This window comes from Heloderma suspectum, chromosome 13 (assembly GCF_057233095.1).
Source record: "Heloderma suspectum isolate Gila_16-S chromosome 13, 16-S_ref, whole genome shotgun sequence".
Taxonomy (NCBI): Eukaryota; Metazoa; Chordata; class Lepidosauria; order Squamata; family Helodermatidae; genus Heloderma; species Heloderma suspectum.
In genome coordinates this window covers 8,633,016-8,658,719 of record NC_139470.1, presented here as the reverse complement: position 1 = coordinate 8,658,719, position 25,704 = coordinate 8,633,016, and the positions used below count along the sequence as shown (strand labels likewise).

Sequence of the window (25,704 nt, the reverse complement as noted above, 5' to 3'; positions counted from 1 at the left end):
CAGCTCACTCCAATTCTTTCTCTTTTTTTAATGCAAACATACCTAATTTTAATAGAAACCTGTCCAATTTCACACTTTGGAACCTATACATGAATCAGAACTCAGTTATCCTTTGATATTCACACTTCTCCAAATTCCACAGTGAAGTTTTCCAATCAACGATGCAAACCAAAAAATGTAGCAGGAAGCGGACACAGAAGTGCACACATTAGTGAAAATAATACTCAAAAATGCATCGTATTAGGACAATTGCTTATATTATAAAGCAAAAACAAAAGTGTATATCAGGCCACAAAATGCATGCAGTAGGAAAACCACACACAAAAATGCATTTGAGTTTTCATGTGAATGTTAAAAAAAAAAAGTTCGAGACAATACCAAAATAAAGATTGTGGGGGGAGGGGGATGAGGAACTGAAAGATATCGAAATTGACAGATCCATCCATCCCTAGTCATGGGAGACAGCACTGCCCTACGCTGTATAATGCAGCTTTCTATTTTATTAGTGTGAGTTGGACAGCCAGTGTCAGAAAAGAAAGGTCTGGGCCTGAGTCCTGGTTGGGATTTAGTGCAGGATGAAGGGTTTTGATTTCTTTCTCGGAGTTCTGTTCAAGTCATGCCATGGTTAGGCAGTGGGGGAGATAAAGTTGGGAAAGCAATTGTGTGTGTGTGTGTGGGGGGAATGTTTCAAGTGGTTGTCCCAGCATTTGGTGTAAATAAGTCAAGTGAATTAGTTTGTGTTCTTTTCTTTGAGCGTACACAACAAAATCATTTCCACGAGACACACTGCTAAATAGCTTGGGCCTGAGACAGCAGCAGCTGCAAAATAAATGAGGCAGAGATAAAAGGGGAGGACCCAACCCCCCCCCCCCAAGCTGGCCTTGATGTGGAAGGCATACAGCGATCCAGCTAAGAGAAAAGACAAAAGGCGGCTGGCAACTCAGAAAAGGGACTGGCAGTACAATCAGTACACCCTGTGCAAATCTGCATTTATCCATCTGCACTTTTAACTTCTCCTACTCCAGAGACTCAGGGCAAGTTTCTTTCTTTTAAAAAAAAAAAAAAGGAGACGACCAAGTCATCTAGCCAAAGGCATTGTTCAAGAAACTTCAGGGTATGCCAGGCTGGCTCTTAGCCGTGTATATATGGCTTGATCTCTCAATATTTCATTGCATAACTGTCACACCGTGTGCCCCCTCTGCCGAGGGAACAGGTTCCTCTGTCCTCTTTCCATCCCCAGATAACTATGGGGACCACAAAAATGCAGAAATTATAGACTTTTCAAATTCCTGTTACAGCACAGGATCAGTCAAATCAGTAGCTGCAGCATCGGGATCTCTTTTTGGTACCCGCAGTAAGTAGTTCCAGAATACGGCACAGAGTCTCTCAGTCCATAACAGGAAGTATCTGCCGGCTCCTGGAAAGCAAGTCACAGCATGATATAAGTAGTTGCAGGAGTTGGGTGGGTGCTCTCAGGGCAATACTGGGGGGTATGCTGGAGCAGGCTGAGGTCTACCATACAGGTAGCTGTGGGGTGGAGTGCATCACCCCGGAGCAGTAGAATCTGGGGGATTGCTCACACGGTGCTGCTTGAGGATGATGAGTAGTTGCAGAACCCAGGAGGACCTGTTCCTGAGTTTGCTGGGGAATTAAGCCAGTCTTTTCTCATCCACCCAGTCCTGTAGGCTTCTGACTGAACAGGTAGGTCTTTTTTGCATTTGTTAGCAGACCCTTCTCTGCTATAGGCCCCTGGCCTTCAAGGAAGACCAACTGGTCTTCTCCCCTTGCCCTTCTCCCCTTCTTTACCTCCAGTCTTTGTTACGTCTGCTGACTCCATTCAGCCACTCCTCCTAAGCCTCTTTCCTCCTCCCCTGAGCTTCTAGCCCTCAAGCTTTTATCCTGTGCTTCTGGTCCACCTCTTCCTCCTCCCTCAGAGTCCTGGACCCATTTAAAGATCCCCTGTCCTGATTCCCTTTTCTTCTGTTTAGCCAGCCCTAACTGTGGTTGTCTATTGCTGCTTGGTGACCAAGAATACCTAGGGGGCTGTACAGCAGCCCCTGAGGTCTCCTCACATTAACTCATGACAAATGAAGTGTCCCCAGACTCTATCAGTATTTCCTCCCCCAACCCTGTAAAATAGTGCATCCCCCCCTCCCCACAGCATCTGAGCTAGTATCCCTTTTCATACCCTGTGGGAGCAAATTCTATAAATGAATGATGGGTCAACCTGGGAATGATGAATTCTCTCCCCCCGCGTGCACGCACACACACACACACACACACACCAGCCTGGAACCAAACGGAGAGCCAAACGTAATCTTCAGTTGAAGCCCATATATTTCCAAGCTTGCAATGCAATTTGTGGAACAAAAACAAATATCAGGTTCAAAAAATGTGTCCATTTGAAAAATGGGCATGAAAAATGTGTACTTTTGGGGGGGGGGAATCTGCACAAATACACTTTGTTCAATGGGGGAAATGTGTACATTTCAAAATGTGTACAGCTGAGGCATATATTTAGGGAAATCTGTACAAAAATATTGGGTGCAAAATTTTCATACAAAAAGAGAGGAAAAAAAAATTCCAAAGCTCAACCTGATGTGGACAGGAGTAGGAACAAGCTTCAAGGTGGAATTCAGATCACAGAATCATAGAATCATAGCATAGTAGAGTTGGAAGGGGCCTACAAGGCCATCAGGTCCAACCCCCTGGTCAATGCAGGTAACCTCAGTGAGCTCAGGTTTTGCTGATTCACACATTCCTAGGTGTTAATTTCTATCTGGGTAATGTGGAACAGAAAGTGGGCTCTTAGGCTGAGATGTGTGGGATCTGGAGTGGCTGGGATTAAATGGAATGGGAAATGGTGGTGATGTAAATATTCAGTAGTATCCATTGTTAGGCCTATATAGAATAGACCCATTGAAATGAATGGGACTTAAGTTAGTCACAACTAACCTACATCCCAGTTATTTCAATGGGCCTACTCTACATAGGATTAACCTTAGATACTTTCTGTTGTCTTTTTCATTGTAGTAGTTGTTTATATTCCTTAAAACCCATCCAGAACTTCCAGGAGTGAATGGGATCAAAATCTAGTTGTCGTTCAGTCGTGTCCGACTCTTCGTGACCCCATGGACCATAGCACGCCAGGCCTTCCTGTCCTCCGCTCTCTCCCGCAGCATGCTCAAGTCCATATTCATTGCATCAGTGATGCTATCTAGCCACCTCATCCTCTGCCGTCCCCTTCTCCTTTTGCCTTCAGTCTTTCCCAGCATCAGGGTCTTTTCCAGAGAGTTTTCTCTTCGCGTTAGGTGGCCAAAATAGTTGAGCTTCAGCTTCAGTATCTGTCCTTCCAATGAGCACTCAGGGTTGATTTCCTTTAGGATGGACTGATTTGACCTCCTTGCAGTCCAGGGGACTCGTAAGGGTCTTCTTCAGCACCACAGTTCGAAAGCATCAATTCTTCGGCACTCAGCCTTCCTTATAGTCCAGCTCTCACAGCCATACGTTACTACTGGGAAAACCATAGCTTTGATTAGATGGACCTTTGTCGGCAAAGTTAAGTCTCTGCTTCTTAATATGCTGTCTAGGTTTGCCATAGCTTTCCTCCCAAGGAGCAAGCATCTTTTAATTTCATGGCTACAGTCACCGTCTGCGGTGATCTTGGAGCCCAAGAAAATAAAAGCTTTGTTTGTTAGTAATGCTTCCTAAGGCCAACTTGACTTCACTCTCTAGGATGTCCAGCTCAAGTTCAGTGACCGCACTATCATGGCTATCAGGGACATTCAGATCTTTCCTGTATAGTTCTTCTGTGTATTCTTGCCACCTCTTCTTAATCTCATCTGCTTCTGTTCGGTCCCTGCCTTCTTTGTCCTTTATCATGCCCATCTTTGCACAAAATGTTCCCTTGAGATCTCCGTTTTTCTTGAAAAGATCTCTAGTCTTTCCCATTCTATTGTTTTTCTCGATTTCTTTGCATTGTTCATTTAAGAAGGCCTTCTTGTCTCTCCTGCTATTCTCTGGAACTCTGCATTCAGTTGGATATATCTTCCCCTTTCTCCCTTGCTTTTCGCTTCCCTTCTTTCCTCAGCTACTTGTAAAGTCTTATCAGACAGCCACTTGGCTTTCTTGCATTTCTTTTTCTTTGGGATGGATTTCGTTGCTGCCTCCTGAACAATGTTACGGACCTCCGTCCGTAGTTCCTCAGGCACTCTGTCTATCAGGTCTAATCCCTTAAATCTATTCCTCACCTCCACTGTATATTTGTAAGGGATATGATTTAGGTCACAGCAGAATGGTTTAGTGGTTCACACATAAATAACTTGAACATGGATTTGAACAGAGAGGGACAAACCAAACTCATTCTGCTGTGTCCGATTTCCCCATCGATCTGCATCTTTAAATTAAAAATCCACAGTTAAATGCCTAAAATACACAACTGGGCATTTAATCTTAAAATACAGCCTTTTCTACGCATTTTTAGCTCCTTGGGTGGTGGTGATGGAAATATAGTGAAAAATAAGGGGGAAGCGGGTAATCTAAAAGATAACGATGTTCTGATCTTTGTATTAGCCTGGGGAACATAAATCAGGTTGGTTTACTTAAAAATGTAAATGGAACAAATCCTGGAGCCTCACTAGATTTGAATCACAAAAGTGTCTCCTCACTGCTGTTGTCGGTCCTGTCAGACCCAAACTGCTATTCCAATGCCTTCTCTAGTCTTTTCACTGATGGCCGGATCGTCACTCGGAATGCAGACTTATAGTAGTGCTTACCCAAACCCCAAATGATTATCTTTTCGTTGTTTGCATGGTAAGCATGGTTCGCTTTCCTAGCCTGATGAAAAGAGATTTAATCATATGTATCTGCTCATCAGGGTGTTGAAGAGGCAAGTGCAATGTCAGTGCTGGGGCAACTTGCCCAGCTTGAGAGTACACAATGGGATAAAATTTACAGCTGGGAAGGATGTCAGGAATGTGGGGTAAACAGCAATGTGTCCTAAGAAAAATTACCTAGCATTGTGTGAGGACTGGATCATGTCCAGTGACATGGAGGGGAGGGAAGCCCATTGGCATCTTGAAAAGCGCACATAGAATCATAGAATGGTACGGTTGGAAGGGGCCTACAAGACCGTCGAGTCCAAGCCCCTGCTGAAGGCAGGATGGACATGTGGATCTTAAGGTTGATAAGAGAGAATGTTCACATAGCGAGGAGACCCATTGCACAGAATAGGATGAAGGCAGACCAGCAACCTTCTCCCCTCGATTGAACTGAGTAATCTTGCTTTTGCCCTGCCCTGTCTTTCAGGTCTTCATTCATTCCAGAGAGCCAGCGTGGTGGAATGGTGAGAGTGTTGGACTGAGACTTGGGAGATCCAGGTTCTAGGGATGGCGGAGAATTCCGCCACGGATCTCGGTGAGGCCAAATGCCAGTGCATTCGGCCGCCTGAAACCCGAGGCAGAATGAAGCCCCCCCGCCCCACGAAAGGCGCACGAAACGGAGCACTCACCTGCTGCCGTTCGTGCTGCAAAAAAAAGGGACACAAATGGCGGCGGCTACAGCAGCTGCCATTTGCGTCCCTGCGCAGCCCAGCAGTGGCCAGATGTCACTGCGGGCTGCCCCGACCAGTGGCACCATGGAGTCGCCACAGAGTGGAGCCAGCCATCGAGGATTTCAGGAGGAGGTACGGAGTGCCTCCCCCCACACCACGGATGTACAAAACAAAACAGGTAAGTCATTTCATACATCCCTACCAGGTTCTTGTCCCCACCAGGCCATGAAGCTCACTGGGGGACTTTGGGCCAGTCACTGACTCTCAACCCAGCCTACCTCACAGGGCTGTTAGGATAAAATGGAGAGGAGGAGGAGGCTCATGCAAGCCACCTTGGGTCCCTTGCAAGAGGAAAAAAGGCAGCATTTAAATTTAATAAATAATAAATAATTCATTTCTTCATTCATGCATTCACTATATTTTTGTAGCACACCTAATCCCAGGTAACGTAATTCACCAGCCAACAGTACTTCCATCTTGTGCGGATTCAGTTGCAGCTTGTTTTGCCCCGTCCAGTCCCTCTAAACTGCGAAACAGAGTGTCAGTACTTCTTGGCAAGAGTGTTGGACTGGGGGTTGGGAGATCCGGGTTCTAGTCCCCACTCAGCTATGGAAGCTCACTGGGTGACTTTGGGCCAGTCACAGACTCTCAGCCCAGCCTACCTCACAGGGTTGTTGTTGTGAGGATAAAATGGAGAGGGGGAGGATCATGTAAGCTGCCTTGGGTTCCTTGCAAGAGGGAAAAAAGGCGGGATATAAAGGTAAAAAATAAATAAGTACTCAATCATTTGTTCGTTCAGGCATTCATTATATTTTTGTACTGCCCAATAGCCAAAACACTCTGGGTAGTTTACAAAGATTTAAACTCTGAAACTATAAGATAATAACATAATATAAAACTAGTTGCATATCAAAAGATAACCATTTTAAACAATCGGCAATAAATCCAAGGAACCATTAAAACCAAATGCCTGGGAGTAGAAGAAAGTCTTAATCTGGTGCTGTAAGGATGACAATCCCCTTCATGGATCACTGCCTTGTTGTGGCGAAGGGGCTTGCGTAACTCAGTGAAGCCATAAGCTATGCCGTGCACGGCCACCCAAGACGGACAGGTCATGGCAGAGAGTTCTGACAAAATGTGGTCCACTGGAGAAGGAAATGGCAACCCACTCCAGTATTCTTGCCAAGAAAACCCCATGGAACGTATCACAAGGCTAAAAGATATGACACCGGAAGATGGGACCCGCAGGTCGGAAGGTGTCCAATATGCTACTGGGGAAGAGCAGAGGGTATTTCCAAGTAGCGCCAGAAAGAGTGAAGCGGCTGGGCCAAACCCGAAAGGACACTCAGCTGTGGATGTGTCTGGCGGTGAAAAGAAAATCCGATGCTGTAAAGAACAATATTGTTTAGGAACCTGGAATGTCAGATCAATGAATCAAGGTAAGCTGGAGGTGGTCAAACATGAGATGGCAAGATTGAACATCGACATCTTGGGAATCAGCGAACTCAAATGGACAGGCATGGGCGAATTTAATTCAGGTGACCATCATATCTACTATTGTGGGCAAGAATCCCTTAGAAGAAATGGAGTAGCACTCATAGTCAACAAAAGGGTGGGAAAAGCAGTACTGGGGCACAATCTTAAAAATGATAGAATGATCTCAGTACGAATCCAAGGCAAACCATTCAACATCACAGTAATTCAAGTCTATGCCCCAACCACTGATGCCGAAGAAGCTGAGGTAGGTCTTCATAGAACCGATCAACAACACCTTCTAGAACTAACACCAAAAAAAGATGTCCTCTTCATCATCGGGGATTGGAATGCTAAAGTAGGAAGTCAAGAAATCACCGGGATAACAGGCAGGCATGGCCTAGGTGTACAAAATGAAGCAGGACAAAAGCTAATAGAGTTTTGCCAAGAGAACATGCTGATCATAGCAAACACTCTTTTCCAACAGCACAAGAGGCGACTCTACACATGGACGTCACCAGATGGTCAATATCGAAATCAGATTGATTATGTCCTTTGCAGCCAAAGATGGAGAAGCTCCATACAGTCAGTAAAAACAAGACCTGGAGCTGACTGTGGCTCAGATCATGAGCTGCTTCTTGCAAAATTTTGGCTTAAATTGAAGAACATCGGGAAAACCACTAAACCGTTCAGGTATGACCAAAATCATATCCCTGATGAATATACAGTGGAGGTGAGGAATAGATTTCAGGGATTAGACCTGATAGACAGAGTGCCTGAGGAACTATGGACGGAGGTTCGTAACATTGTTCAGGAGGCAGCAACGAAATCCATCCCAAAGAAAAAGAAATGCAAGAAAGCAAAGTGGCTGTCTGATGAGGCTTTACAAGTAGCTCACGAAAGAAGGGAAGCGAAAAGCAAGGGAGAAAGGGGAAGATATACCCAACTGAATGCAGAGTTCCAGAGAATAGCAAGGAGAGACAAGAAGGCCTTCTTAAATGAACAATGCAAAGAAATCGAGGAAAACAACAGAATGGGAAAGACTAGAGATCTCTTCAAGAAAAACGGAGATCTCAAGCGAACGTTTTGTGCAAAGACGGGCATGATAAAGGACAAAGAAGGCAGGGACCTAACAGAAGCAGATGAGATTAAGAAGAGGTGGCAAGAATACACAGAAGAACTATACAGGAAAGATCTGAATGTCCCTGATAGCCATGATAGTGTGGTCACTGAACTTGAGCTGGGCAACCTAGAGAATGAAGTCAAGTGGGCCTTAGGAAGCATTAGTAACAACAAAGCTAGTGGAGATGACAGTATTCCAGCCGAGCTATTTAAAATCCTAAAAGATGATGCTGTTAAAGTGCTGCATTCAATATGTCAACAAATCTGGAACACTCAACAGTGGCCACAAGACTGGAAAAGGTCAGTTTACATTCCAATTCCAAAGAAGGGCAACGCCAAAGAGTGTTCAAACTACCGCACAATTGCACTCATTTCACATGCCAGCAAGGTGATGCTCAAAATCCTACAAGATAGGCTTCAGCAGTATGCGAACCGAGAACTACCGGAAGTACAAGCTGGGTTTAGAAGAGGCAGAGGAACTAGAGATCAAATCGCCAACATTCGCTGCATCATGGAGAAAGCAAGAGAATTCCAGAAAAACATCTATTTCTGCTTCATTGACTACGCTAAAGCCTTTGATTGTGTGGATCACAACAAACTGTGGCAAATTCTGAAAGTGATGGGAGTACCAGACCACCTTACCTGTCTCCTGAGAAACCTGTACGAGGGTCAAGAAGCAACAGTCAGAACCAGAGATGGAACAACCGATTGGTTCAAAATTGGGAAAGGAGTATGACAAGGCTGCATATTGTCACCCTGCTTATTTAACTTATATGCAGAGTACATCATGAGAAATGCCGGGTTGGATGAATCAGAGGTCGGAATTAAGATTGCTGGGAGAATTATCAACAACCTCCGATATGCAGACGATACCACCCTAATGGCAGAAAGCGAAGAGGATCTCAAGAGCCTCTTGTTGAGGGTGAAAGAGGAGAGTGCAAAAGCTGGTTTGAAACTCAACATTAAAAAAACTAAGATCATGGCATCTGGCCCCATCTCTTCCTGGCATATAGAAGGGGAAGAAATGGAAGCAGTGCAGATTTTACTTTTTTGGGCTCCAAGATCACCGCAGACGGTGACCGTAGCCATGAAATTAAAAGACGCTTGCTCCTGGGGAGGAAAGCTATGGCCAACCTAGACAGCATAGTAAGAAGCAGAGACATCACCTTGCCGACAAAGGTCCATCTAATCAAAGCTATGGTTTTCCCAGTAGTAATGTATGGCTGTGAGAGCTGGACTATAAGGAAGGCTGAGCGCCGAAGAATTGATGCTTTCCAACTGTGGTGCTGGAGAAGACTCTTACGAGTCCCCTGGACTGCAAGGAGGTCAAATCAGTCCATCCTAAAGGAAATCAACCCTGAGTGCTCATTGGAAGGACAGATAATGAAGCTGAAGCTCCAATATTTTGGCCACCTAATGCGAAGAGAAAACTCCCTGGAAAAGACCCTGATGCTGGGAAAGACTGAAGGCAAAAGGAGAAGGGGACGGCAGAGGATGAGATGGCTAGATAGCATCACGGATGCAATGAATATGAACTTGAGCACGCTCCGGGAGAGAGCGCAGGACAGGAAGGCCTGGCGTGCTATGGTCCACGGGGTCACGAAGAGTTGGACACGACTGAACAACTGAACAAAAGGATGATAATGTTGGTGCCAGGCAGGCCTTACTGGGGGGAGAATTCCATAATTAGGGGGCCACCACCGACAAGGCTCTGTCTCTTATTGACATCCCCTAAGCCTCCCTCAGAGGAGGAGCTTGGAGGAAGGCCTCAGATAATGTCTGTAGTGTATATGAGTATGTTCATACCAGGAGAGGTGCTCCATCAGGTATTGTAGTCACAAGCCATGTAAGGATTTATAGGTCAAAACCAGCACCTTGATTTGGCCTCAGAAACATATAGGCAGCCCATGCAAATGAGCCAGAATTGTTGTTATGCATTCAGAGTAGGGATGTCTGGATTTTGTGAAATCCATCCCATGTGTGTTTCATGCATTGTGCAGGAATTGTCATTCATTCTGGTATCATTTGCAGATGGAATTTATTTATTAATTTATTTTCTGTTATGTAGAAAAGTACGCAAACAATTCTGTAAGTGGGTTCGCAACAATTTATGTAATTTACATTACTATGTAATATTTAGCGTATTGTCCCCCATTCCATTTAACTTTTCCCCACATATACCAGTCGGTATATTTTCCTGCAAATAAATCTGTGTACATTTCGGGAAAGTTAAAAAACAAGGGAAAGAAATAGATCCAGAAGTCCACGGACTCTGGGCAGCCTGAAGGGGACGGTAGTGGATTGTGTAGTTCAGACTCTGAGAAACCCAAACTCATTTATTCCATCTCAAATTTCTCCAGCATCCCTAATTCAGATCTTCTGATCCCTGCTATCCATCTGTCCACCGCATTTTGCATAAGCTGCACCTTCCAAACCATCTTCAAAGGCAGCCCTATACAGTATGCATTGCAGTAGTCTAACTTGGAGGTTACCAGAGCATAGACTACTGAAGCCAAGCTAACCCTGTCCAGATAGGAGGAGCATGGCTGGGGTGTATTAAATGAAACATAATGAATGAATGAATGAATGAATCAATCAATCAATCAATGCATAGTTAGGGGAAGTGCCCTAGGGGAATGCCCATATGCTATGCTCATCATCTAAGGCCATCCCCCGGGTGTCTCCTCCAATGGAAGCTCAGAAGGTGCCAATAAGGGAGAGAGTCTTCTCAGTGGTGGCCCCCTGAATGTGGAATGACCTCTGCAATGAGGCCCACTTGACACCAACATGGTTATCTTTTTGGCATCAGGTTAAGACCTTCCTCTACTCTTAGCCATTTGGGAGCTAATGATAAGGCTTTTAATTGGGTCCTGGGGATACTAACTATTGATTATTTTAAACAGTTCAGATGTATGTGTATATGCATGTGCAGGGGTGTGTGTGTGTGTGTGTGTGTGTGTGCATGTTTGTGGGTGTACTGTCTCTTTATATGTTTTTATGTTAATGGGTTTCAAAAAATATATTTTGTGCAATATTGTATTTTTAAGGTGTTAAGGTCTTTGTACACTGCCCAGAAAGCTTTGGCTATTGGATGGTACAGAAACTGAAGGAAGGGAGGAAGGAATTTGATTGGATGACCTAATCTTGCTCTTGGCCTGCCCTATTTTTTGGTGCATGTCTCATTCATTCAATCAGTCTCCTTTATCAGCTCTACCACCCTGTGCTAGGCAAAGCTCTCCTGCCCTGCTAGTTATCTCTTGCTGCCTCCTGCAAGGGAAACTCCCTCCCAGAAAGCCTAAGTCAGGGACAGGGAACCTCTTTTTTTTTCTTTTTTCTGTGGAGGGATGCATTCCCTCTGACAGGGTCAACATGCTGGTGATGTGCAGGGTCAGAGTCAAAGTGGGTTGAGACATCCCCTTTCTCTCTCTCTCTCTCTCGTTCTGCCACCTCCTTCTCTCTCTTTCTTACAACCCCTTTCTCTCTTTTTGCCACCTTTTTCTTTCTCTCTCATTCTGCTACACCATTCTCTCTCTCTTTATGACAACCCTCTCTCTCTCTTCTTCTTTTGACACCCCTTCTCTTTCTTCTCCCCTCTTCCCCTTTTCCTCCCTGCCCAGCATGCTGCTGGGGGAAGGGACAGGTTGCTCTTACTAGAGTTCTGAACTGATGATCACTTGCAAACCGCTTTTGAAACTAGGCCACAGGAGCTGATGCCACCTCTCTCCTTTCTTTCAAATCCCCCCTCAAAACTAGGGATGGTGGAGAATTCCTCCATGGACCCCAGCGAGGCCAGATTCAAAAGAATCCGGCCTCCAGAGTCTGTGGAGGAATGGAGCACTTACTTCCACCTCCCTGAGGAATCCTCCCTGGCTGGATCCTCCTCGCTGCCAGCTCCGTAGCGCCAGCCATACGGCCACCATTGTTGTACTACTGGCTGAGGCTGAGTGACTCCAGACACAAATGGCATCCGCTACGCCATTTGCGGCCATAAAGGTCTTAGATTTGCTAGCACTACGGAGCTGGCCGGCGGCTCCTCAGAATCGCCACAGAGCTGAGCCGGCCAGCGAGGATTCTGGGGAAGGGACAGATTGCTTCCCCCCCCGTGGACCCCCCCTGGAACAGCAGGTGGCTGTTCCACAGATCCCTACTGCATGTAGGGATGGACGAAAGTCCCTTACCTGATCCCACAGCTTGCTTCACGGTTGGGGGGAGGCACTCCGTCCCTCCCCCCGAAATTCTGGGCTGGGTGGGAGGTGCCCCATCCCTCCCCACTGAAATTCTGGCCGGGGGGGAGTCGCCCATCCCTCTAGCGGTGAATCTCGTCTCCTGCCAGGACGCAAATGGCCACCGCCATTTCCAAGTAAAACAACAACAACAACAACAAACGTGATAGGCTACGTAAAGATTTACGTAGCCTATCACGGCTAGATTTTCAAAAAACACCGTGATAGGCTACGTAAATCCTTACGTAGCCTATCATGGCTGACTTTGGAGGAAAAAAAAAACACGTACGCAAATGGCAGCACCCATGGGCGCTGCCATTTGCGTTCCTTATTTGGGCACGTGTAGTCTACGTTGCCCTTATTTTCACCGTAGTCTACGTAAATGTTTACTTAGACTACACATGCCCAAATAAGGAATGCAAATGGCGACGCCCATGGGCGCCACCATTTGCATATGCGCTTTTTTTTCCCCCAAAGTCAGCCATGATAGGCTACATAAGGATTTACGTAGCCTATCACGGTGTTTTTTGAAAATCTAGCCGTGATAGGCTACGTAAATCTTTACGTAGCCTATCACGTTTGTTGTTGTTGTTGTTGTTTTACTTGGAAATGGCGGCGGCGGCAGCTGGTCGGAAGACCGGCCGCCGCCGCACCGCCACCGGGAGCCACCAGCGCGAGGGACATTCGACAAAGGTAAGTCCCATTCCGGGGGGGGGGCAGACCGTTTCTCCACCAATTACGGGGGGCCGAATGCATTGGCATTCGGCCTCCCCGAGATTCATGAAGAAATTCTCTGACAACACTAACTGCATGGCCTTTGGCATATCCCCATTCTCAAACATAATATCTCATGGCATTTCCCCACATCCATACCTCCCTCCTTTTGTCTCTCCCCTCCTCTTCCCTCTGCAAGACTGTCACCTGATTAAGAACAGGTAAGTTTTAGTTGGTTGATTACAGTTAATTGATTGATCATATAGCTACTTACAATTGTGTATAAAGTAACTTCTTAAGGTGAAAGGTATACTTACTTTCTTTGTAGGTGATGTAAATGTATTGCAGAAGATACCATCTTAAGAAACATCTCATGGCATTGCCTCTCATGTGAAAGAGTGACTCTTCTAAGATGGTTCTCGCCACCCATGGTTTTTGTAAGTTCTAGTATTTAAAAACAACAGACTTCTTACTTAAAAACAAACTTAAAAATCTGCCCCCTGATTAATCAGGGAGCACCTTTTAGATGGTCAAAATATTTTAATAGACAAACGTAACAGATTTGTTGACTAAACACTGTAGCTGTACTAGGCAAAGCCAACAAGTACACACACCCAATTTTTATGGGCCAAATCTCCATAGCCATTCATGAATTTCATTTCATGCTGCTGCAGTGAAAATCTATTTGCTCCTGGCTTACTACTCTGTCACCCTCTCAGACTCAAGTAGAATTCTTTTCTTTTTTTTTCTTGATGCTTCTAAGAAACCAGCTGTCCATACCTAGTCCTGGGAGAAAAGCTGGTCCTTTCAGTGACCTGGATTGGGTCAATGTTTTTTTCTTTTTCACAGTAGTATACAAAGTAACGTGGGAATGAAAGAGGAAAAAGCATATGCAATAGAACAAAAAAAAGTGTGCATCAAGACCAACGTAGAAATATCACTGCCTCCCCAAACCCCGTTTGAGAAATATTCTCAAACACAGCGGGTGGGGCAGGGTGGTGGCGGCGGATGCGGCGGGTCCGGGTGCGGCAGGTGTGGTGGCTGTGGGTGCGGTGGTGGCAGGTGCGGTGGTGGTGGGGTGGTGGCGGCAGGCGCGGCGGTGGCGGGTGCGGCGGCTGGTCTCCTGGCCAGGCGCAGCATACGCAAATGGCGGCGGCTACGGCAGCCGCCATTTGCGTTCCCTATTTTTTACCATTCTAGCCTACGTAAATATTTACATAGGCTAGAACGGTGAAAAATAGCGAACGCAAATGGCGGCGGCCTTAGCCACCGCCATTTGCATATGTGTGTTTTTTTTACTTTGCCGTGATAGGCTATGTAAATATTTACGTAGCCTATCACGGTTAAGTACAGGGACACAAACGGCGGCGGCTATGGCCGCCGCCATTTGCGTCCCTGCTGCCTAGTGACCAGATGTCCGGCTGTGGGTGGAGCTGGCTGGCGGCTTCGCGGAATCCCTGCGGAGCGGAGCCGGCCAGGAAGGACTCCAGGGGGAGGGACAGAGCGCCTCCCCCCCATCGAGGTTTCCAAGGGGAGGGACGGAGCGCCTCCCCCCCCCACAAAGCAGATCGGCAAAACGGTAAGTGACTTTCGTACATCCCTACTTATAGTCCAGCTCTCACAACCATACGTTGCTACTGGGAAAACCATAGCTTTGATTATACGAACCTTTGTTGGCAAAGTTAAGTCTCTGCTTCTTACTATGCTCTCTAGGTTTGCCATAGCTTTCCTTCCAAAGAGCAAGCGTCTTTTAATTTCATGGCTACAGTCACCGTCTGCGGTGATCTTGGAGCCCAAGAAAATAAAATCTGTCACTGCTTCCATTTCTTCCCCTTCCATATGCCAGGAAGTGATGGGGCCAGATGCCATGATCTTCGTTTTTTTTAATGTTGAGTTTCAAACCAGATTTTGCACTCTCCTCTTTCACCCTCAACAAGAGGCTCTTGAGATCCTCTTCGCTTTCTGCCATTAGGATGGTGTCATCTGCGTATCTGAGGTTGTTGATAATTCTCCCGGCAATCCTAATTCCGACCTGTGATTCATCCAACCCGGCATTTCCCGTGATGTACTCTGCATATAAGTTAAATAAGCAGGGCAACAATAAACAGCCTTGTCATACTCCTTTCCCAATTTTGAACCAATCGGTTGTTCCACGTCTGGTTCTTACTGTTGCTTCTTGACCCTCATACAGGTTTCTCAGGAGACAGGTAAGGTGGTCTGGTACCCCCATCACTTTCAGAATTTGCCACAGTTTGTTGTGATCCACACAATCAAAGGCTTTCGCGTAGTCAGTGAAGCAGAAATAGACGTTTTTCTGGAATTCTCTTGCTTTCTCCATGATCCAGCGAAAGTTGGCAATTTGATCTCTAGTTCCTCTGCCTCTTCGAAACCCAGCTTGCACTTCCAGTAGTTCTCGGTTCGCATACTGCTGAAGCCTAGCTTGTAGGATTTTGAGCAGAACCTTGCTGGCATGTGAAATGAGCGCAATTGTATGGTAGTCTGAACACTCTTAGGCATTGCCCTTCTTTGGAATTGGGATGTAAACTGACCTTTTCCAGTCTTGCGGCCACTGTTGAGTGTTCCAAATTTGTTGGCGTATTGAGTGCAGCACTTTAACAGCATCATCTTTTAGGATCTTAAATAGCTCAGCTGGAATACTGTCATCTCTGCTAGCTTTGTTGTTAGTAATGCTTCCTAAGGCCCACTTGACTTCATTCTCTAGGTTGCCCAGCTCAAGTTCAGTGACCACACTGTCATGGCTATCAGGGACATTCAGATCTTTCCTGTATAGTTCTTCTGTGTATTCTTTCCACCTCTTCTTAATCTCATCTGCTTCTGTTCGGTCCCTGCCTTCTTTGTCCTTTATCATGCCCGTCTTTGAACAAAACGTTCCCTTGAGATCTCCGTTTTTCTTGAAGAGATCTCTAGTCTTTCCCATTCTATTGTTTTCCTCGATTTCTTTGCATTGTTCATTCAAGGAGGCCTTCTTGTCTCTCCTTGCTGTTCTCTGGAACTCTGCATTCAGTTGGGTATATCTTCCCCTTTCTCCCTTGCTTTTCACTCCCCTTCTTTCCTCAGCTACTTGTAAAGCCTCATCAGACAGCCACTTGGCTTTCTTTTATTTCTTTTTCTTTGGGATGGATTGAGTTGCTGCCTCCTGAACAATGTTACGGGCCTCCACCCATAGTTCCTCAGGCACTCTGTCTATCAGGTCTAATCCCTGAAATCTATTCCTCACCTCCACTGTATATTCATAAGGGATATGATTTAGGTCATACCTGAATGGTTTAGTGGTTTTCCCTAGGGATGTCAGAGAATTCCACCACGGATCTCGGTGAGGCTGAATGCCAGTGCATTTAGCCCCCCGAAATCCATAGCGGAACAAAGCCCCTGCCCCCCCAACCCACGAAAGGCGCATGAAATGGAGCACTTACCTGCTGCCGTCTGCGCTGACTTGCGAATAGCGGTGCTACATAAGTCTTCACATGGCCTATCACGGCAAGCCAAAAACGAAAAACAAAACAAAACAGCATATGCAAATGGCGGCGGCTACAGCGGCCGCCATTTGCATTCCTTTTTTTTGCTGTTTTAGCCTACATAAATATTTACATAAGCTATCACGGCGGGGAAAAAAAGGAATGCAAATAGCGCCCACTACGCTATTTGCATTCCCCTTTTTTTCCACTGTTATAGCTTACATAAATATTTACGTGCACCTCCGTGTTCAGTCATGCCAGCCACATGACCACAGAAGCGTCTTCGGACAGCGCTGGCTCTTCGGCTTAGAAACGGGGATGAGCACCGCACCCTAGAGTTGGACACGACTGGTTGGGGACACCTTTACCTTTTTTTACCTTGGCTTGCCGTGATAGGCTTTGTAAATACTTACGTAGCCTATCATGGCAGCTTCGCAGGACGCAAATGGTGGCCGCTACGGCAGCCGCCATTTGCGTCCGTAGCAGCCCATCCGCGGCCAGAACTCCGGCTGCGGACAGCCCTGGCTGGCAGCTCTGCGGAGGAGCTGCAGAGTGGAGCCATCCCAGGGAGGATTCCGGGGGGAACGACGGAGCACCTCCCCCCCACTGCAAATCCAAGCTGTGAAAAGGTAAGTGACTTTCGTACATCCCTAGTTTTCCCTATCTTCTTCAATTTAAGCCAAAATTTTGCAACAAGCAGCTAATGATCTGAGCCACAGTCAGCTCCAGGTCTTGTTTTGACTGACTGTATAGAGCTTCTCCATCTTTGGCTGCAAAGGACATAATCAATCTGATTTCGATATTGACCATCTGGTGATGTCCATGTGTAGAGTCGCCTCTTGTGCTGTTGGAAAAGAATGTTTGCTATGATCAGTTTGTTCTCTTGGCAAAACTCTATTAGCCTTTGTCTTGCTTCGTAGGTCTTCATAGAACCAATCAACCTCAGCTTCTTTGGCCTCAGTGGTTGGGGCATAGACTTGGATTACTGTGATGTTGAATGGCTTGCCTTGGATTCGTACTGAGATCATTCTATCATGTTTGAGATTGTACCCCAGTACTGCTTTTCCCATCCCACCCTTTTGTTGACAATGAGTGCTACTCCATTTCTTCTAAGGGATTCTTGCCCACAGTAGTAGATATGATGGTCACCTGAATTAAATTTGCCCATGCTTGTCCATTTTAGTTCACTGATTCCCAAGATGTCGATGTTCAATCTTGCCATCTCATGTTTGACCACCTCCAGCTTACCTTGATTCATTGATCTGACATTCCAGGTTCCTAAACAATATTGTTCTTTACAGCATCGGACTTTCTTTTCACCACCAGACACATCCACAGCTGAGCATCCTTTTGGCTTTGGCCCAGCCGCTTCACTCTTTTGGGCGCTACTTGGAAATTGCCTCTGCTCTTCCCCAGTAGTATATTGGACACCTTCCGACCTGAGGGGCTCATCTTCTGGCATCATATGTTTTAGCCTTGTGCTACGTTCCATGGGGTTTTCTTGGCAAGAATACTGGAGTGGGTTGCCATTTCCTTCTCCAGTGGACTACATTTTGTCAGAACTCTCCACCATGACCTGTCCATCTTGGGTAGCCCTGCACGGCATAGCTTATGGCTTCACTGAGTTATGCAAGCCCCTTCACCATAACAAGGCAGTGATCCATGAAGGGGACATCTCTAGGTAGTGGTCTTCAAATATGTCCTGCAGAAGATGGCCAGATTATTTTTTCTCTGTTGCTCCAGAGGGCAGGGCAAGAACCAACAGGGGAAACTTGTGAGGAAGCAGATTTCAACTAAACATTTCAAGAGGCTTCCTAATGGTGAGATCTGTTCGACATTGGAACAGAATGCCTTGGGAGGTGGTGGGTTCTCCTTCACTGGAGATATTTAAGTAGAGCCAGAACAGCCATCTCCCAGTGAATTTGTAGTTTCGTGATCCCTATGCTGAGCTGGGGGTTGGACTAGAAAACCCCAAAGGACCTTTCCAACTCTAAAATCATCATCATCATAATCATCATCATCATTATTATTATTATTATTATTATTACTACTACTACTACTACTACTATAATATTAATAGCCAAAGCTCTCTGGGCCGTTTACAAAGATTAAAAACATTAAAAATACAGTATACAGAGATTAAAAGCAATTTACCTAAAACACACACTAAGGATGGACGAAAAGTCCCTTACCTGGTCCCGCAGCTGTTTTCGTTGGGGGGGGAGGCGCTTCGGTTCTCCCCCCAAAATTCTTGGTGGGGGGGAGGCGCCCCGCCCCTCCCCGCTGAAATTCTGGCCGGGGGGGAGCGTCTTGCCTCTCCAGCTGCGAAAGAAAGAAAAATGTAAAAAAAACCCAAATGTGATAGGCTACGTAACGATTTACTTAGCCTATCATGGCTAGATTTTCAAAGTCAGCCGCGATAGGCTACGTAAATCGTTATGTAGCCTATCACAGCTGACTTTGGGGGGGGGAAGCGCGTACGCAAATGGCGGCGCCCATAGGTACCGCCATTTGCGTTCCTAATTTGGGCACGGGTAGTCTACGTAAAGATTTACGTAGACTACGGCGAAAATAAGGGCAACGCAAATAGTGTTCCCTTATTTTCGTCGTAGTCTACGTAAATCTTTACGTAGACTACTAGGACCAAATAAGGAACGCAACTGGTGGCGCCCATAGGGCACCGCCATTTGTGTACGCGCTTTTTTTTTTTCAAAATCACCCGTGATAGGCTACGTAACGATTAACGTAGCCTATCACGGCTGACTTTGGAAATCTAGCTGTGATAGGCTACGTTAATTGTTACGTAGCCTATCACGGGGTTGGGGTTTTTTGGTTTTTTTTTTACTTTTTGTTTCGCAGCCGGGGAGACGGGGTGCTTCTCCCCGGCCTGAATTTTGGCAGGGCGAGGCGGGGCGCCTTCCCCCCCGGCCTGAATTTCGGCCGGGCGAGGCGGGACGCCTCCCCCCCCTCACCTGAACTTCAGTGGGGAAAGCGAAGCGCCTCCCCCCCACCGCGAAGCCAAGCTGCGAAAAGGTAAGTGACTTTCGTACATCCCTACAGAATTCCCTGACATCCCTATCCAGGATCAATTAAAACTTATCATATGCTGCCAAAATTATATGATTCTATGGAATTCTATCTAGGATGAATTCTACCTAAATTCTATCTAGGATGGCCCGGCCACACCTGCAGACCACCATTTTGTATTTCAGTCATGAACCTGCATGCATCCCTCAGCCCCTGATAACAGTGCCCTAAAGGACTGACATCCCATCTGTAATTCCCCAAAGTCCTCTATAAAGGGTAACATCCCATGTTGTAAGAAACAGTTATGAAGCTGCAGGTCGTTTCCCTTTCCATACCCTTTGCACAGCAAATGGGTTTTTGTCTGATTAACCATCTCTCAATACCAGCTACCTGAAAAGGGGAAGCAGAAGAGTTGGACACTCCTCAGCTTGAAAGAAACTTGAAATGTGAGGAAGGAGCGGGGACATCAAAAATGTGTGATTGCTGTCCTCTGTGCACAGCAAAACTGCTGGTGAGGGACATGATTCATCTCTGCCGGTGAAAATTGGATTGTATAAGTGTCATTGATGCAGAAAGGAAATGTGGAAAGGGAAACTCATCCTGTCTCCATGGCTGAGCAGCTGGCTGAGGGATTTTTAATTGTATAGAAAGCAGTTTCTGGAGTGGAAGAGCACCCCTAAGACTGAACACCTGAAAGTGACTTCTCGTAAAGCGAATCAGTGGTCTATCTTGCTCACTAGATTGATGCTGACTGGCAGGAATTCCACAAGGCCACAGACAGAAATCTTTCTCCAATATGCTTACCTACCTGAGATCCTTCAAAGTGGAGATGTTAGGGACTGAATTTGGAGATCTTCTTCATGGAAAGCGAAGTCCTCCTGAAATGGAAAGTACATGTTTGGGGGGGGGGAGCACCAGTGCTTGGAAACATTTTTGGAGAGCTTTTCCTGGATTGGCTGGTTCATTTAATATGTATGATTGAGCTGGGGAGAAACAGTGATTTGACCAGAAACATTCTGAAATCAATCCAGTAAATTAATTAATCCAGTAAATCAATCCAGTAATTTGAGGAGAAATGGGTTTCTGGATTGACCCTCTCCCCAACTTTGTTTTGCTGATTCCTTTTGCCCATTCTTCAGCATATGAAGGACCACCTACTCTCCAGCTAGGGATGGACAGATTTTGTTAAATCCATTCCATCTGTGCTTCACGGACTGTTGGGTGTCTTTCATTCCATCGTCTGCTCATTGACAGAATTGGATTTCTTTTAGGGATGGATGAAAATTTTAGGGATGTACAAAAGTCACTTACCGTTTCGCAGATTCATTCGCGGTGGGGGGGAGGCACTCCGTCCCTCCCCCCGGAATCCTTGATAGGGGGGGGAGGCACTCCAGTCGCCCCTCCCCAGAACCCTGCATGGCCGGCTCCACTCTGCGGCAATTCCACGGAGCCACCGGCTGGATCCGCCTGCGGCCGGTCATCCGGCCTCTGGGGAGCAGGGATGCAAATGGCGGCGGCCGTAGCTGCCGCCACTTGCGTCCCTGTAGTGAGCCATGACAGGCTACGTAAGAATTTACGTAGCCTATCATGGCAGGCTTTAAAAAAACGCGTACGCAAATGGTGGCGGCTACGGCAGCCGCCATTTGCGTTCTGTATTTTTCGCCATTTTAGCCCACGTAAATATTTACGTAGGCTATTATGGCTAAATAAAGGGGAATGCAAATAACGTAGTGGGTGCCATTTGCATCCCCCTTTTTTTGGCTGTAATAGCCTACGTAAATATTTATGTAGGCTAAAATGGCGAAAAATACAGAACGCAAATGGCAGCCTCCGTGGCCGCTGCCATTTGAGCACGCGGGGTTTTTTTTTAAGCCTGCTGTGATAGGCTATGTAAGTATTTACATAGCCTCGCCCGCCTCGCCCGGCCAAAATTCAGGCTTGGGGGGAGGCTTCCCGCCTCGCCCGGCCAAAATTCAGGCCAGGGAGGAGGCACCTCACCTCGCCCGGCCGCGAAATTAAAAGTTAAAAAAAATGCCCCCTTGATAGGCTACATGACGATTAACGTAGCCTATCACGGCTAGATCTGCAAGGTCAGCCGTGATAGGCTACGTAAATCATCACGTAGCCTATCACGTAGCCTATCATCACGTTTGCCATAGGGATGGTGCAGGCACCTGATTCAGTCCAGGAATCTGCTCCTGCCAGCACCCCCAGGCCCCACTCATCGAGCCCCACTTGCCGATCCCAGGCCCCTGCTCTCCCCCTGCCTGTGCTCAGTGAATGGCCTGCACTCACCCCGGCAGCCTCACCAAGCTTCATGGTCGCCATTTCTGAGAAATAAAACGGCAATCACAAAAATTAGCATATTTTCGCAAATGCAAAAAATGCACATTTTTGTGAATGCGCATATTCACGTATGTTTGAAAATGCACATTTTCCAAAAATGTACAGTTTCGCATACACATTAACATGTGCCTTTGCAAAAATGTGCATTTTGCACATGAGAATAAGCGCATTTGCAAAAATATGCATTTCTGCGGATACAAAAACATGCACATTTTTGCGATCGCCATTTTATTTTATTTTTAAATGACAACCCCAGAGCTCGACGAGGCCTCTGGGGTGAGTGCGAGCTGCTCACAGGGTGTGGGAGGGGCTCAAGTGCGGTCCTGGGACTGGTGAGTGGGGGCAGGGGTTGGGCGGGTGTCCGGATAACCTGAACGGGGGTGAGTCCGCACATCCCTAGTCTGCCAGAATAGTCACATTCAACATTTTGACAGCCACACAAAACATCCGAACAAAGCCACTTGATTGTCCATGCCTGACGCCCACAGAGGCAGCCTGATTAAAGATGCCTCTGAGTTTGTGATGCAGCAACAAAGCTGTTAATTAATTCTGAAGTTCCTACCCTCCAGTTCCATTCTTTTAATCAGCAATGGGACAACTCAGGACTTCATAAAGGGAGGGGTGGGGAAATGACTAGGTTTTAATTATTATCGGAAGGACATGAAGATGGCATTCAGAATCTGTGTGTGTGTGTGCACGCGTGTGTGCGTGCAAAGAGGGAGAAAACATAAGTTCTTGTGTGCAGTGAGGCATAATTTGCCATTGCTCTTTTGTTGGTAATGCAAGATAGATTGTAACCTAATCATTTTTAATCTGCATGCAGATTATTAATTAGAATGATCTGCATTCAGAGCGGATGGATGCCCAAAGAGGCAGCAGCTGTTGAGTCCTCTGACCTTTTCCAATTCAAAAGCCATTCCATGATGACCCAGCTGCTGTCTTTGGACACATGGCATCATTTGCAAACTGCCGTTGCAGAACCAGCTAAGTTATATTTGTTTTGTTTCTGTCGGAAAATATGGCACAATGCAAAAGTGTATGCACTGGGCATGAACCCACAGTGTGAAGCAGACAGTCTGAAGATGGATTCACATGATGACAAATGGGGCGTAAGTGGCCGCGTGAAATTGGGCCTTGGGCCTCAGCAAAGTTTTTGCAATAGAAATGTTTGCGCTTACCATTTCCAAAAGGCATAATTGTAAGGGCTGAGCCACAGGCAGCTGTCAGAGGGGAGCCAGGAGCTGGAAACCAGGAGTTATGCCAGCGGGTCAGAGACGAGGGGTCAGAGCCGAAGGATGAACAGAAGCAAGCTACAGCCAAGAAGTCTGTTGTTCTCAGGCAAAGTCCCAGCCCAAGCAGGAAACTTTTTATAGCCCTTCCTATCTAGGACTGTCCAATAACCAGCCAGAGTGGGAGGGGCCAGTCCAGAGCCTGAAAAGATTTTCCTGCCTGGAAGAAGTTCCAAGGTGCAATTCTAATAACTGAACACATGGGGCTACTGCATAGAGAGCCAATTGTTCCTGGGCCTGACCTGGATGGCCCCTGATGATGTAGATTCAGTAATGGGTAGTGATGGCGGAGAATTCTGCCATGGATTTCAGTGAGGTCGAATGCACTGGCATTCAGCCCCCCGAAACCCTTGGCGGAATGGCCTCCCACCCCCACCCCCCCATTTGCGTAGCTGCCTTTCCCGTGATAGGCTACGTAAATACTTATGTAGCCTATCATGGCAAGCAAAAAAAAAAGTATGCAAATGGCGGCGGCTACAGCGGCCACCATTTGCGTTCCCTTTTTTCACTGTTTTAGCCTACATAAATATTTATGTAAGCTATTATAGCGAAAAAAGGGGAACGCAAATAGCGTAGTGGATGCTATTTGCGTTCCTTTTTTTTTTGCCGTAATAGCTTACGTAAATATTAACGTAGGCTAAAACGGCGGAAAAAAGGAACGCAAATGGCACCCACTACGCTATTTGCGTTCCCCTTTTTTTTGCCAAAATAGCTTACATACATATTTACGTAGGCTAAAACAGTGAAAAAAGGGAACACAAATGGCGGCCGCCGTAGCCACCACCATTTGCACACACTTTTTGGGGGGGGAAAGCTGCCCAGCGGCCGGATGTCTGGCTGCGGGCGGCCCCGGCTGGCAGGTCCATGGGATCTCCATGGAGTGGAACCAGCCGGATCAGGATTTCATGGGGAGGTGCGGAGCGCCTCCCCCACCACCACCGCGAATCACCCTGTTAAAAAGGTAAGTGACTTTCGCAAATCCCTAGTATTGGGTCTCAAGCCCAGAGGTTTATTTCCGAACCAGATATTTACAGGATTCAATCTGTCTGCCATCAGCCAACACTAGACAAAGGAAGAAACTGCAGGAAGAACAACTGGGGAACCTTTCAATAGGGAGAGCTGGTGAGGTGATACTCCCTGATCTCTATAAAATCTTCTCATTCAGACTTACTCAGTGGTCTGAGCATTAAGGTGTCCCAGCCCCACCCCACCACATACTTGACAGCAATTTGAATGACATGAAGAAAAAAAAAGTTGCCCCAAGACACATAATATGGATTGAACTCATGGTCACACTTTTATTAAATTAACTTACAGGATCTTCAGTGTAAGAGTTAACTAAGTGCCCTATTTGGAACACTCAACAGTGGCCACAAGACTGGAACAGGTCAGTTTACATTCCAGTTCCAAAGAAGGGCAATGCCTAAGAGTGTTCAGACTACCGTACAATTGCGCTCATTTCACATGCCAGCAAGGTTCTGCTCAAAATCCTACAAGCTAGGCTTCAGCAGTATGTGAACCGAGAACTACCCAAAGTACAAGCTGGGTTTTGAAGAGGCAGAGAGACTAGAGATCAAATCACCAACATTCGCTGGATCATGGAGAAAGCAAGAGAATTCCAGAAAAATGTATATTTCTGCTTCATTGACTACGCTAAAGCCTTTGATTGTGTGGATCACAACAAACTGTGGCAATTCTGAAAGAGATGGGGGTACCAGACCACCTTACCTGTCACCTGAGAAACCTGTATGAGGGTCAAGAAGCAACAGTAAGTACCAGACATGGAATAACCGACTGGTTCAAAATTGGGAAAGGAGTACGACGAGGCTGCATATTGTTGCCCTGCTTATTTAACTTATATGCAGAGTACATCATGAGAAATGCCGGGTTGGATGAATCACAGGTCAGAATTAAGATGGCCGGGAGAATTATCAACAACCTCAGATACACAGACGACACCACCCTAATGGCAGAAAGTGAGGAGGATCTAAAGATCCTCTTGTTGAGGGTGAAAGAGGAGAGTGCAAAAACTGATTTGAAACTCAACATAAAAAAAAAAAAACGAAGATCATGGCATCTGGCCCCATCACTTCCTGGCATATAGAAGGGGAAGAAATGGAAGCAGTGACAGATTTTATTTTCTTGGGCTCCAAGATCACCACAGAGGTTGTCAGTAGGGTTGGCGGAGAATTTCTCCCCGAAACTTCGGGGGGCCGAGCGCCAACGCGTTCGGCCCCCCGAACAAGTTTCGGGGAGAAATTCTCTGCACCCCCTCGCACCCCGCACCCCCCCCGGGACGGGACGGGACTTACCTTTCCCGAATGTCCCTCCCGGCGGCGGGTCCCAGCGGCGGTTCGTCGGGTCTTTGTCAGGGGTGGGGGCGGCAGCTGATCTTTCGACCGGCTGCCGCCGCCGCCATTCCAATAAAATTAAAAAGAAAAAACGCCCCCGTGATAGGCTACGTGACGATTTACGTAGCCTAT

General features: G+C 46.6%; 1 protein-coding gene and 1 long non-coding RNA gene across 2 annotated transcripts in view; one reads left to right on the top strand and one right to left on the bottom strand.

The window, feature by feature from the left end:
• LOC146336043 (uncharacterized) lies at positions 1 to 25,668 on the bottom strand. The gene is made up of 5 exons (XR_014785800.1): positions 25,534 to 25,668; positions 20,395 to 20,464; positions 18,752 to 18,881; positions 13,401 to 13,527; positions 1 to 1,417 (listed from the first exon to the last, which is right to left on the bottom strand). It is a non-coding gene; the product is annotated as an uncharacterized LOC146336043 (long non-coding RNA).
• The window catches only part of LOC146336042 (uncharacterized), a 42,831-nt gene continuing 18,705 nt past the window's right edge, over positions 1,579 to 25,704 (top strand). Inside the window, exons 1-2 of the mRNA XM_084820352.1 lie at positions 1,579 to 1,701; positions 13,412 to 13,520. Of these exons, the coding sequence (XP_084676478.1) occupies positions 13,512 to 13,520 (9 nt within the window). The 5' untranslated portion in view covers positions 1,579 to 1,701; positions 13,412 to 13,511. The remainder of the gene's footprint in view (positions 1,702 to 13,411; positions 13,521 to 25,704) is intronic.